The sequence below is a fragment of the Microtus ochrogaster genome, chromosome 6 (assembly GCF_000317375.1).
Source record: "Microtus ochrogaster isolate Prairie Vole_2 chromosome 6, MicOch1.0, whole genome shotgun sequence".
In the NCBI taxonomy this organism is placed as follows: Eukaryota; Metazoa; Chordata; class Mammalia; order Rodentia; family Cricetidae; genus Microtus; species Microtus ochrogaster.
The window spans coordinates 60,200,782-60,214,838 of NC_022013.1; the positions used below are offsets into that span (position 1 = coordinate 60,200,782).

At 47.0% G+C, this 14,057-nt stretch overlaps 2 protein-coding genes across 3 annotated transcripts in view; both read left to right on the forward strand.

Moving 5' to 3' along the window:
• The window catches only part of Chat (choline O-acetyltransferase), a 54,032-nt gene extending 50,033 nt beyond the window's left edge, over positions 1-3,999 (forward strand). For both annotated transcript variants that reach the window (XM_026779611.1, XM_005348644.2), the window contains exons 14-15: positions 131-268; positions 2,486-3,999. In XM_026779611.1, coding sequence (XP_026635412.1) covers positions 131-268; positions 2,486-2,767 — 420 coding nt within the window. In that variant the 3' untranslated portion in view covers positions 2,768-3,999. The remainder of the gene's footprint in view (positions 1-130; positions 269-2,485) is intronic.
• A 6,418-nt stretch (positions 4,000-10,417) lies between these two features.
• Positions 10,418-14,057, forward strand: part of C6H10orf53 (chromosome 6 C10orf53 homolog) — a 12,573-nt gene continuing 8,933 nt past the window's right edge. Inside the window, exon 1 of the mRNA XM_005348646.2 lies at positions 10,418-10,563. Coding sequence (XP_005348703.1) covers positions 10,467-10,563 — 97 coding nt within the window. The 5' untranslated portion in view covers positions 10,418-10,466. The remainder of the gene's footprint in view (positions 10,564-14,057) is intronic.

Sequence of the window (14,057 nt, forward strand, 5' to 3'; positions counted from 1 at the left end):
GGCTATCTACCCAGAATAGTTTAAGTAAGGGCTGTGACTGCTGGAGTCATCCCGGTTTTAAGAGACAAGAAGGGGAAAGAAGGTAGAGAGAAGTGCAGGTCTCATTGTCTTCTGTGTTCCTGACTTCTAGGCCATAACCGGCATGGCCATTGACAACCACCTGCTGGCACTGAGGGAGCTGGCACGGGACCTGTGCAAGGAACCACCTGAGATGTTCATGGATGAGACATACTTGATGAGCAACCGGTTTGTCCTCTCCACCAGCCAGGTACAGCTTCTGTATGTGTGACCAGGGCCTCGTAGTAGAACCAGGGAGTTTCTGAAAACATTAATGACTGGGAATCTTTGTCTCTGTTATTTTTAACATACATACAACACACACATTCTCTCTCTCTCTCTCTCTCTCTCTCTCTCTCTCACTCATGAGTATATTTGCATATTTAATATATGTCAATTTGTAAAAATAATTATACATCCTTACAGAGTACAGTATATGCTGAATTATCTGCATATAATGGGTAGCAGTCAGATCAGCCTAATTGGTTTATCTATCAACTTAGTCATTTAGAGAACATTCAAAGTCCTTTCTATTAACTACTTTGAAATATTTGAGTTATTGTTGTCAACCATATCCTTTCTACTGTGCCATCAAACATTGAAGTCAACAAATATCCTCTTCACTCTCAACCCCACTGCCCGGCTCTTCTTTTTATTTTTGAACAAGTTTTATCTTTACTTGTGTGTATTTCTAGGTATGTGTACATGTATTTGAGTGTATGCTGTGTCTGCTGATGCCCTCAGAGGTCACAACAGGGTGTTAGAGCCCCTGGAGCTAGAGTTACAAGCAACTGTGAGCTAACTGCCGGATATGAGTGCTGGGAATTTAACTTGGGTCCTCTGGAAGAGCTCCAAGCTCTTTTAACCACTGAGCCATCTCTCCAGTCCGAGGCTCTATTTCTTACGTGTTCTGTCCCCTTCCGTAGAATCATCTAAATGTTCAGGGAATTGATATTCTCCTACCTCCTAAGCAGAAATGGCCACAGGCTTCCTTCGCCAAGGTAGGCAGCCTGAGAACACACCCATCTGGGGGCTCTAGGGGTCCTGCAGTACTGTTTTGCCATCTGTCATGTGACTTTATTCCACTGCAGAGGACCCTAGGATCTGAAGCCTAACAGGCCTGCTTGGAGGGTCCTCAATTAGGTCACGGGGATTATGAGAATGAACGGCCAGGCCACCAGCCTGGTGCTGTACATATGCCGATGGTGTTAAAGGACCACAACCACAGGGACAAAATGACATTCTTTAGTGGGGAGCTGCAGGGGAGGGGAGGACACACATGAACACGCCAGCCTCCTGAAGTCACCTTCTCTGCAAACCGCTGGACGTGGGCGGCAAAGGGGGCCGACAAAGCAATGTTGAGGATAAAAGCCCACTCAGTAATTTAATCTTGTCATTAGAGCCGTGAGCTTGCAGACATGAATAAATGAGAGCAGAATACTACAACATAAATTCTTCAGGAAACCATCCATGGGCAGAGAGCACTCTGGAATGGCTTCATGGCCTCAGGCATTGCACGGCAAATTTATCTGACAATGCAGTGACTCTATTAGCAAGACTGATGGCTTGTTCTGCCCCATTAAAATGGCCAGTGTCTGAGAAGGCCCAAGAACACAGCACCAGAAACCTGTGGAGTGAACATGGACTCTGTCCCACATTACAGGAGCCCAACAATCCCTTCTCCTTTTCCAAAAACCAACTGATAAAATGAGGGTGGGGTGTGAGCCGTTCTTTCCCGCCCGAAAGTGGCACTGATGGCCTGAGCTTTCAGAGACACACTTTCTTGGTCGGAGATCTGTATTGCAAAGCCTCAGCCCTCTGAATTCAAAACATCTTAGACAATTAACTAAAATTCCAGGTGACAGCAGGTTTGGAGGTGCCCGGTGCCGAGTAATTGTGCACGGGAGGGCCTTGGGGAGGAAATCAGGCCAGCCAGGCGGTACTGACAGTAATTACGGATCTGGGGGAAATCAACAGAGAAGATGGGCCAGATTTCCTCCAGTTCATAAATTACTCCCTGTGGGAAGCCATCTAATGGTTGGGTGCCACCAGGGTGCTGTTTAGTAAATTAGCCTGATTGCCACAGCGCCTCAAATGGCCCCTAGATGAAGGAAAGTCTTGGCTCAAGCCAGAGCAGCAGGTCGCCCTGGGAGCTTCCAGCTCTACAAGCAGAGCCAATTGTACACTGGGGAGTGAGTTGGGGTCTCTCTCCCTCGACACCATGCACCTCGATGGCTCCTCTTTATTACCCTAGCCATGTCCATTCATTCATGCCAACACATTCAGTCTGGTCAAATCCAGGATGAGGAGACAGACAGGGAAACAAACAGCACTGAGGTCTTAGGAACTAGGGACTCACCCACCACATCCTAACAGGTTCCAGGCTGAATGCCCCAGTAAGCTGCTTCTGACCTGTGCCCTTCTCCAGGTGCCCACAACCATGGAGATGTTCTGCTGTTATGGCCCCGTGGTCCCCAATGGATATGGAGCCTGCTACAACCCCCAGCCTGAGGCCATCCTCTTCTGCATCTCCAGCTTTCACAGCTGCAGAGAGACCTCTTCCGTGGAGTTTGCAGAAGCTGTGGGAGCAAGCCTTGCTGACATGAGAGATCTCTGCAGTGCACGGCAGCCTGCTGAGGGCAAGCCAGCAGCAACCAAGGAACACACTAGAGACCCAACCAAGGCAAACAATCTCAACGCTGGCCACTAGCCCGACCTCCTGCAGGAGCCAGACCCTACCAAACCCTGCTCCCATCCCCCAGCCCAGCTTTTTGTTGCTCCCCTGTCCTCATGGGCCCAACCCATCAGGCTGTGTGGGGAGGCATCACACAAACCTGGAATGTTAGGAGAAAGAGTTCCTCATTGTTTTTCAAGGTGGTCTCTGGCCTTTACCAGTGGAAACGAGACTAGCTCAGCTTGGAAGCAGCCTAGGTGGGCTGGGAGCTTCCTCTAGGATTTGCAAAAACTTAACATTTGTACATTGTTCCCAGCAGCACCCAGCGGTGTGCATAGTAGTTCTGCCTAATGACAGGATGCATCATCTCGTCACATGGTATGGACCCAATAAGACATGAAGGTAGAGGTTAGCCCTGGATTGTCACCCGCCACCATCTCTCCACACACTCGCAGATACACATATAGCCCGAGGCAAATTAAAATACAGAGGCCCATACCCCCAAAGACCTTCCTTCCATGGTCCACAGCAGTCTTCCTTGAGTTCAGATAATCTCATGCAGATATTCAGAAAGAAAAAAACAGAGTGAACCAATTTTCTTCATTTGATATCGGAGGGAACTAAGTCTTTGGGCAAGGCTGTGAAGATTAAAGGTTGGGTTGTGAGTAAGGGCTGTATGGTCGCAGAGCCCTTTGGGATGACACTGTCCAGCAGGCATTGTCTGTGTGATCTTTGAACTACTTACTGATCTGGACGAACCAAGCCTATACTTGCAGCTCTTTATCGGGAAATGAATTCACTGTATTTACTGGATATATCAAACCATGCACTGTGAGGGTGTCAAGACCCATGAGTGGCAGACCCTTGGCTGGAGGGAACACCTCCTCCCTTAGGAAGAGACTGGAAGCTGGCCTTCCCCCTCCAAGAACAAAGGCAACACTGAGCCGTGGCCACAGGCTGCTCTGTGGGGACCTGGGAAAGGAGACTCTCCCATGTGTCCCTAAAGAGATGGAAAATGAGACAGTTGTTTGAAGCAGTGATGCACTGAAAGTATGGCCACCTTATCATACTGCTACATTGCCAAATTATATATGAAGTTGATGTTTGGGTTCTATTTTTATAATATAGTTCTAGATTTATGGTAATACGTACATTTTAATTTATAGTTCTGTGCTTTAAAGAAATACGTGTATGAATAAAGAACAGTATATTGAAAGTATTCTATTCCAGATATTTATAAGGACTATAAGTCTGTATTCAATAAAATGTAATGCCAAGAAAGGTGATGATGTTACTGTTCCTGCCGACAGATGGTACAAATTCACAGCTCAATGGCCTGTATCTAGACTCTGCCAGCACCAAGGTCAGAGAATGAGGCTTGGAACATCACATGAAGTCAGGAGTTTGAAGCCAACCTGGGTAGCCTAAAATGATTCTGCATCTAAAAATAAAAGATACTGGGCCATGGAAGAAAAAGGACAAAGGGAACTAAGTCTTTGCTAATGTAAATGGCAGGCCATATTGTGATTGAGGGAGACACAGGTTTCATATGTCATTCTAATTGATGGACAGGAACTCAGTATAGAGATAGGTGTTCCCTGTAAGCATGTCCAAACATGTGTACAGGCAGCATAAAGTAGAGATAAAACCTCCAGTCTCAGAGGCCAGATGCGTGGCTGTTGTGATAAGAGCGGCGGGCTACGTTCCTGGCGCCCAGCCACCCGCGCGGCTAGCTTTATCCGAAATAATTACACGGAAACTGTATTCTTTTAAACACTGCCTGGCCCATTAGTTCCAGCCTCTTATTGGCTAGCTCTTACATATTGATCTAACCCATTTCTAATAATCTGTGTAGCCCACGAGGTGGCTTACCAGGGAAGATCTTAACCTGCGGCTGTGTCTGGTGGGACAATCATGGCAACTCTCTGACTCAGCTTCTTTCTCCCAGCATTCTGTTCTGTCTACTCCACCTACCTAATTTTCTGTCCTATTAGGGCCAAGCAGTCTCTTTATTTAACCAATGGAATTAACACAAAACAGAAGACTCTCCCCCATCACGTGGCTAACAAGCCCAGGGGCACTCCACACTTCTTAAAGATCCTGGGGAGTGCTATCGGTCTTCGAGACCATAGAATCCCAACCTGTAATGTGGGAACGTTGAGGCCAACACTAATTATCGTAAAGATCTAGCATTCTTGCTATAGGCTCACAAATGCATGCTCATCCTGGTCCTGGCTGTAAGACCCTCTCCACAGATGAGCAATCCACAGTGCCAGAATGGAGTCTTCCAGATGGGGACCCCAGGGCTCTCCCAGCAGAACACTGACATGCACAGGTGAAGGGGAAATGGCTTAGAACACCCCCAGGATGGAGGAGAGGATGAAAGCAATGCACGCTGTTCTTACCTGCCACACATATGGCAGATGGCCTCCAAACAGTCAGACATGAAAATGCAGACAACACAGAGAACAGGAAAGTGAGACAATATGAAATTATGCCTCCTTTCCATTGGGTGGATGCTGATGTCCGGAGAAAAAGGCAGATAGAATCCCTCTGAATGGCATGGGAGCAACTAGATGTTTCCAAATTATTCTAGAACAGTAGTCTCCTTAGAGGGGAAACACCAGTAGCTGTTCCCTTAGTCAGTTCATCATATATATATATATATATGTGTGTGTGTGTGTGTGTGTGTGTGTGTGTGTATTTCAACATGTGTGTATGTATGTGGATATATATGTGCATGTGTGTATATATATATGTGTGTGTGTTTTTCTGAGCTTTCCTTTCAAAATCCCTTTACATATGAAGGGTAAGCACAAGGCTCTCCTGGGAAGAGCTGGCCTCACATCAGGTGCAAAGACCTTTCTAAACCAACTCTCTTTGGTTCCACTCATATCATGTGCTCCTTCTAGCTCTTAAAGGGATTTCTGTTTTTACCTCTGTCCCTTATGTCATGGACCCAAGAGTTCTGTTTATGCTCTCTGTTTCTAACTTAGAAGTAGTGATATGGCAGGCTGAGTTGATGCAGAAGGGCTCCTCCAACTATGAAAACATATATTTAAAGGGAAAATATTTACGCTATATACTGGCATTCAGAAGATAAAAAAATATTCCATCACTTGGGAAGCAGAGGCAGTGAGATCTCTGTGAGTTCAAAGCCACTCTGGTCTACAAAGTAAGTTCCAAGACAGGGCTGTGTAAAGAAAAATAAAGGAAGGAAGGAAGGAAGGAAGGAAGGAAGGAAGGAAGGAAGGAAGGAAGGAAGGCAGAAAGAAAGAAAGAAAGAAAGAAAGAAAGAAAGAAAGAAAGAAAGAAAGAAGTACTCACCTTCCAGAAAGAAGGGCGCCATAGTTAGCAGGAGCTATAGGTTTACACATGACATGTCTGTCTGTCCTAGCTTCACTCTGTCACTGTGTGAAAGACCCTGTCCAAGAGCAACATGCAGGGGAGAAGGGTTTATTTGGCTTCCAGTTCCAGGCTGAGAAGTCAGGAGGTGGGAACCTCAAGCACCATATCTGCAGCCAGGATCAGAAAGAGAAGATACACATGGACCCCGGCTGTGCACTAGCAATGCTCAGCGGGCTTCCTTTACTCTGACATAGTTCAGGGAACAGCCCATGAAAGTGGCCACTCATGTTCAGGGTGGGTCTTCCCACCAACTGTCAAGACAGTTCCAAGGATGTGCTGACAGGCTGACCTGATCTACCCAGGTGAGCCTAGGTGGTGGTGACAAGTTGACATTTAAAGCTAGTCAGCCCAAGACCCCTCCAGCCCATCCGCACACCGCCCCTTGGGGCTGACAGGATATGCAAGCCCACGGAGGGTGGAAGAACTACTTCATGTCCAGCACAATTCCCAGAGGCATCTTCATCCTCCAAAAAGGACTAGAAAAACTCTTCCCATCAGGCCCCTCCCCGCCCCAGGCGAGGCAAGAAAGCCTGCTGTCCAGTCAAGGTGGTCGATGTAGGGGGAAGAAAGGCATGAGAAATTAAAACCACAAACTTTGCCATGTGAAGATGAAAAAAAATCTGAATTTAACACAATCATTTTAAAAGGTCAAATTGGCCTGCTACAATAAGACTCAGAGAGGCACATACAAAACCACTTCCCACCTTGCACACATCAAACACCCACAGTGGGACACAGTCTATTGCAGATGAGTTCACAGTCAGAAACACAAAGCGAGGAAATAATGTGCACGACAGGAGCACAGCGGAGAAAGCAAATAGGAGTCAGGACGGCGGCAGCTTCGGGGAAACCGAGAAACACATGTGTCGAATATTGCTAAAGACTTTGTTGAGGGAGACAAGGAACTCGGACGGACATGTGGGAGCTGTCGGGGAAGCATCCTCGTTTGCTTCCTGCTGCTGTACAAATACCGTGGCCAAAGGCAGCTGAAGGAGGAAAGGATTCCTTTGGCTCACACATCTCGAACACTCCATCACTGAGGGAAGGGAGAGCAGGAACTCAAGGAAGAAACTGCCCCCCAAAGTGATACAAGCCATTGCCATTGTTTTCAGTTACCAACCAGATGAGAAGACCCTACTACTTGATTTGGTCTCAGGGTCCCAATAAATCAAGCTAAACACGAGCTGGAAGTGTGCTAACTTTCATACTGCTGCAATGTGCTATCTAGTCTTCTGCTGGAGAAAAGGCGGTAACATTCTGATCTAGCTTTGAACCCTGTGCACTATGCAGTACCAATTTGCCAGGCAAGTGTGCTCATTGGTGTCTGACATGGGAGTGCCCTATCACTTTATTGCTGGGTCTGAGGCTCTCTCCACAAGAGGAATTCGTGTCTGATACGGCATACAAACCTGGTCAAAAACGGTGGCTGGGGAGGTCCCAGACCCGAAGATGGGAACCTACTACTATTGTTTTGCTGAACGGATATTGTGCCAAACTGCCTTCCGGTGTTTATACGCATAGACTAGCGCCCCTCTCTGAAATGTTCAGAGCAGCGTCTATTTGTAGTTGATGCAGACAGGAAGTAACCGCTGAGTGCCTATATCACTTCCTCCATGGAATATTGTGGAAGAGGATGTGGAAAGAGTCTAAGAGCGAGAGGAGAGGAAAGGGTGCTATGAAATGCTATTTTCTAAACATGGCACTATGAAAGCTAGCCAGGGAAGACACTTCCAACTATTGTGCCCATGAATTCCTAGCAGCAGTGGCTACCTGCGTAAGATCTTTGGGGTTTCAAATGCTCAAGCCAGGCCCGGTGTCATTATCTCTTCCTGATGACTAAAGATCCAGACGTCTAACTCACCTCCTCCTCTAGCATCAAGTCTGGCTGCACTCTGCCATGCTTGCTGCCATGATGATAATGGACTAAACCTCCGACCTGTAAGCCAGCCCCAGTGAAATGGTTTCCTTTATAAGACCTACTGTGGGCATGGTGTCTTCACAGCAACAGAAACACTAAGACACCAGTCTAGTCAAATCACTGAACTCTGGGTTCAGTGAGAGCGATGGTATCTAGAACCAAGGCCGTGCCAGGCATGGTGGCACACACTTCTCATGCCAGCCCTCAGAAGGTAGCAGTGAGTTCGAGGCCAGCCTAATCTACATAGCAAGCTAAAGGACAGCCAGGGTTATATAGAGGGACCTTGTCTCAAAAGACCAAAACCAACAGGAACCCTGGGTAGCAGGCTGATAAGAGGTCTTGGTGAATCCAGGCTCTGGGCACCAAGGCTGATAACCCTGGAACCCACATAGAGAACAGACAAGCCCCACACATTGACCTCTGACCTCCACATGCACGCCACAGCGTGCACACACACATATAATTAGGCACACACACAGACGAGGAGGAGATGAAATATGAAAACAGATTAGCAGTGAAATCAAGAAGAACGTCTTTCTAAAGGCTTTACAAAGAGTAATCCAATCAGTAGTACTCCAATGAAGAGTAGATTTTTGTCTTCTAAAAGTACACAAAGTTTAGGGAAAACCAATCGTTAGTGTCTTAGGGTTACTATTGCTGTGATGAAACATCACGACCAAAAACAACTCGGGGAGGAAACGGTTTATTTGGCTTACACTTCCACACTGCGCTGAATAAACTTTGCTTTTGTATCTTGGACTTGGCTGGATTCCAGTGGTCCCTCTGGGGGTCTCAACTTGGGCACAACAGCATAAAACAAGCCAGCACAATTAGGTCCTTCCAAAAGGCACGAGGCCATATTGACCAGGATGAAGAGCATTGGTGTCTGGGACTGTGCAGCCTTTCTCTGTAGATCGCTGTGCTCAGCTGTGTTGTGAGTCACTTCCTGCTATTCAGTGGTTCTGTAAACTCAAGTTCCCGGAAAAAGCTACGCGCATGTGTAAGAGATTCTGCATGGCTGATTGGTTGATCTGAACGTCACGGTTGTAGAGAGTTGCAATGTTCGGATCGAGGACCCACATTATCTTAGCTTATTGGTTTTCCCCTTAATATTTATTCATTGCTAAGGTCCCTAATGCCTTTTCAGCCATTAAAAAAAAGTTTTGAAATATATAAACAGACCATTAGCTTTCACAACCCCAAATTCCTGTTTGGGGGAAAGTTGTGCCTTGCATTGCCAGTGTGAAACAGAGCTCAGGGGAGATTCTTTGTGCCCCTCCAAAAGTCAGAATTCTACTGGCAATGGGGATCAACCCATATGTGTCACAGAAGGACAGGCAACACGTGGAAAGAATTGATATTAACACACAACAGTAGCTTATGTTGGGAGAACTCGTGGGAACGAGTTTTTAATCCTTGCACTTTTCATAACCCTATAAAAATATCGACCATGTTGGTTTTCATAAATGTGTCTTGTGTTCACTAAAAAGGTAATTGTTAGGCTTGGCTAATCACTGAGGGGGAAAACAAAACACCCCTGAATCTCAGGACTGTAGAACAAACGCTTCTGTCTTCCTTGGCCAAAATAAAGCAGGCTGTGAGGCTGCCCTAACATGGCGTCTCTCATCCATGAGGCCTCCAGGTTCTCCCTGGATTATCTGTGTGTGTGTGTGTGTGTGTCTGTGTGTGTCTGTGTGTGGTGGGGGGGGGGGTGAAGGAGAAAGAGGGAGCAAAGAAGGGGGATAGAGACAGAGAGACAGACAGACAGACAGACGAAGACTCTTTTGAGTCTTTATCCCAACCCCAGAGCTGAGTGAAGGGTGAGTTTGGTGAATCAGGTTTTGTCTCAGCCGAACAGGTTAGCTAGTAAGCAGTGGAAACGCTTCCAAACAGAGGAGAATGCACTAATTGAAAACATGTCCGCACACGTGGGGCCACAGGCCTGTAAATTCCAGCATTCGGGAGGTTTCAACAAAACAAAGACACGACTATTTGTGTGTATGTATAAACAATCAATCAAACACAGGGCAGAAAGTAGAGAAAATGCATCGACTCTATCCTGCGCGGCCTGCCAAGGCTCCTGAGCCTCTGCTGAGTAAACACAAACCGCAGGCAGCAACTCACCTTGAGCGACGGTTACTGACAAAACGAGGCAACTTTGGAAAGCGTTGCTTCCTATAGCTGGTCAGTGGTCGCCCTTTCCCTGCCAGCACTTACCACAGCAGGGGGAGACTGAGTAAGTTTATGAGGCTATTTAGCAACTCGGTCCTAGGCCTGAGGACTTGGGACAAGAAAAACTTGGCTCCGCCCAGCTCATGGCCACGCCCACACCTCTGAAGGGCAGTTGCCTAGCAGCAGGTGTTGCTCCAGTCCTTGACAACCTCCGGCAGCCAGGGAGAAAGAAGCACCATGCCCAAGCACGCGGTAGTGACCTTGCGCTACGGACCCTACAGCGCGGTGGGCCTGTCTGTGGAGCACCGCACCTACCGCCTGGAGGGTCTACAAGGTGGGCCACCCCACTGAGGGCCTCTTTTTGAGCCTCAGCCCCCGGGACTCAGGCCAGTCCTCTACCTAGGCCTCCCTTCCCTTTTCATACCCCAGGAAGCCTTCATAGGATAACTTAGCCCCTCCTCCCTCTGGTCCCCACTGCTTGGATAGAAACCTGAAAACGAATATGATCTGTGGGCACCCTGAGTGTTACCAGGCAAAATACACAGATAGAGGGAAAAGTACCTAATCCCACATTACAATCTGGGAAATTTAGGGTCAGAAATATAAGTGACCTTCATGGAGTGACAGGGCTGAGATTCTATCCTGTGCTTCTTCATCTATGCAGCGAGGCCTGTGTTAAACGTCTGTCTGCACAGACTCGGGCAGATGGGCTCACTGTTGATCAGGATGTATGTGTTCAGGAGAGCATTGGTTGCTGAGAGTCATGCCTAAACCCTCACAGACTAGAGGGTGCATGGGAACCCATCTACAGTGGGGTTACCAGAATGTCACAGCATAAGCTCCAGCTCCAAGAACCCAAGGGACCAAACAGCCACCACCTGTGTTAGTCAGGGTTCTCTAGAGTCACGGAATTTATGGGATATATATATGAATTTGACTTATGTCTTACAGGTTGCAGTCCAACAATAGCTAGTTGTGAATGGAAAGTCCAAGAATCCAGTAGTTGCTCAGTCCATGAGGCTGGGGGTCTCAGAAAGTCTTCTGTATAAGCTGGGGTCCCCAAGTAAGCTCAACAGTGTGCTGGCAGAGCGAAGGCAGGCAGGTGAACAAAGGAACCTTCTTCCCCATTGTCCTTATGTAGGCTTCCATCAGAAGGCCTGGCCCAGATTGAAGGTGTGTCATCCCGCCTCAAGAGCTGGTTCAAAGGCGCGTTTCTTTCCAGTCACACGCTCTGAATCACAGGCGTGCCCTCCATTTCCGATTGCAGTCCATTCCAGATACACTCAAGCTAACAACCAAGAATAGCCATCATTTCACCCACCTATGATAAATAAAGAGATACGCTGAGAGAAGCAGAGAAATTTAGTTAATGTGGCAGAGTGGGGAGGAGAAGGGATAAAAGGTCCAATGAGATCAAACCCATCCCCGGGCTACTGACTAAACTTTAGGATTAAATGGAGAAAGGGCCCAGCGGTGGTGCACACCTTTAATCCTAGCACTTAGGAGGCAGAGGCAGGTGGAGTCTGTGAGTTTAAGGCCACCCTGGCCTACGGAGAAACTGTCTCAAAAAACAAACAACAACAACAAAAAAAAAACAACAAAAAGAAAAATTGAAGGAAGAATTGGTACAGGGACGTTGCAGGCAGAAGACCTGACCCTTCAGGAACTGGTGGTCTGAATAAGTGTTGAGATGTTGAAATGACGGAGGTTACGCCAGAAGGGCAACACATGCAGGGCCATCTGAAAGCTTCAGGCAGGGAAATGAACCCTCAGGTGCTCTGAACCGGTGGAACGGGGAGAGGCATAGAAGGACTTTGGTGGTGCCGCCCCGGCTTGTAATGAGAACCTCTTGGATCAAGACAGCCATAAAGAGACGTTATGCCAAGTAACAGCAGTGAACTCCCTAGGACAGGAGACTGGGTAGACAATGGTAAAGAGGATGCCACCAACATCTATCCACGTCTGGCTAGCAGCAAATGAATGGCAATGCCGTCTTACCAAATTGGAAAGCACCAGGCGGGGGCCATGGTTTCAATGGTCACTTTCCATTTCAAACACATAAAACTTCACATGCTTTTAGCTTCCTAGTTAAATGTACAAAGGATAAGAAACTAATCATGTCAGACCAGGGCCCCCCTGTGACCTCGTTATGTCTTTAAGGCCCTGTCTACAAGTATTGTCAGAGAGAGTTTAGACTTTCAGCATACAAAATCGGGAAAGCACAATTCAACCAGAGCAGCAGCCCTCATGTTAAATTTAATGATGCAAACATGTGTTTGAGTAAATAAAACTTACCTGTGCTCTGGAGGCTGAGTCAGCAACTAGCTGACAGGAAGTAGTAGGGAGGAGCCAGGTGGAGAAGGGTTTATAATGGGGAGCGAGGAGCAACCCGAGGATTTCTTGGGAGATGTGAGGAGATGAGCTGCTTGCTATTCAGCCTCTCTAGGAAGCAGGGTTCTACCTCAGCCTTTGAATGTTGAATTCTTTAGTGGAACAGAGACTTAGATAAGTTCCCTTAGTAGTGTTGAAAGAGTTGGTGCCTGAAGGAACAGAATTTCCTCAGGCTGCGGGTAGGGGCGGAGTTGCAGTTGCTGACTAGGATAGCCATGGTTTAATAGGCAGACAATTAACACTACACACCCCAGGAGGGCATATTTTGAGGACATAACTACTCATCAGAAAAATAGAGCCCCATGCTTACAGGGAGAGACGGAACCAGGCAGCTGGCCAGGGATGGACAGTGCAGAGTGGGAGACAATGTAGAAGTACCAGAAGGTACATGAGCCGGTTCCAGAAGGAACGGGTCCAGAGCTGTTGAGCCTGCGTTATCTCCAGAGAGAGATGCACTCGGGGCTGTCAGTCGTGGAAGGCTTAGAGAACGAATGTTCTCATATGTTTCCAATTGGAGGACAAACGGGTCAGTAACCATGGAGGAAGTGTCTATAAAATGTAGCCCACACCACAGAAATCAAATGGCTACATTTCCAGGTGCCTTCTTAACTGAAAAAGCCCACACACAGGTGGCATACTACCAATGTTTTTGGCAATGTTCTTGGTAAAAGAAAAACAGTAGAAACAACCAGAAACTGCAATGGTTTAGATAAATTGCAGCATATCAGGTCATGTGACGTGGGATGGTGGGAGGCTGGGTTGGATAAACCCAGCACTAGGGATAGAGCCTGCCTCTGAGTTCCCTGCATACCACAACCTCTCTTTGCTTGAACAGGCAGATAAGGGAAGAGGCACAAAGGGTAAAATCAGGGTAGTTTTTAAAATTTTGTCCTTTTCTGTAACTTCTAAGGTTTTTTTTTCAGATTCACATCTGCCTTACATTTATAATCTGATATTTTAGATATACTTATTTCTCAGCAAAAATCTACTAAAGAAGAAAAGAAACATAGAGCCAGTGTGCATCTGTAATCGTGGCTCTTGGAAAGAGACAGAACCAGTGCATATCTGTAATCAAGGCTCTTGGAAAGAAACAGAACCAGTGCACATCTGTAATTGTGACACTTGGAAAGAAACAGAACCAGTGCACATCTGTAATCGTGACACTTGGAAAGAAACATAGAGCCAGTGCACATCTGTAATCATGGCTCTTGGAAAGAGACAGAACCAGTGCACATCTATAATCGTGGCTCTTGGAAAGAAAGACAGAAGCAGTGTACATCTGTAATCGTGGCTCTTGGAAAGAGACAGAACCAGTGCACATCTGTAATCATGGCTCTTGGACAGAAACAGAACCAGTGCACATCTGTAATCGTGACACTTGGAAAGAAAGACAGAACCAGTGCACATCTGTAATCGTGACACTTGGAAAGAAACAGA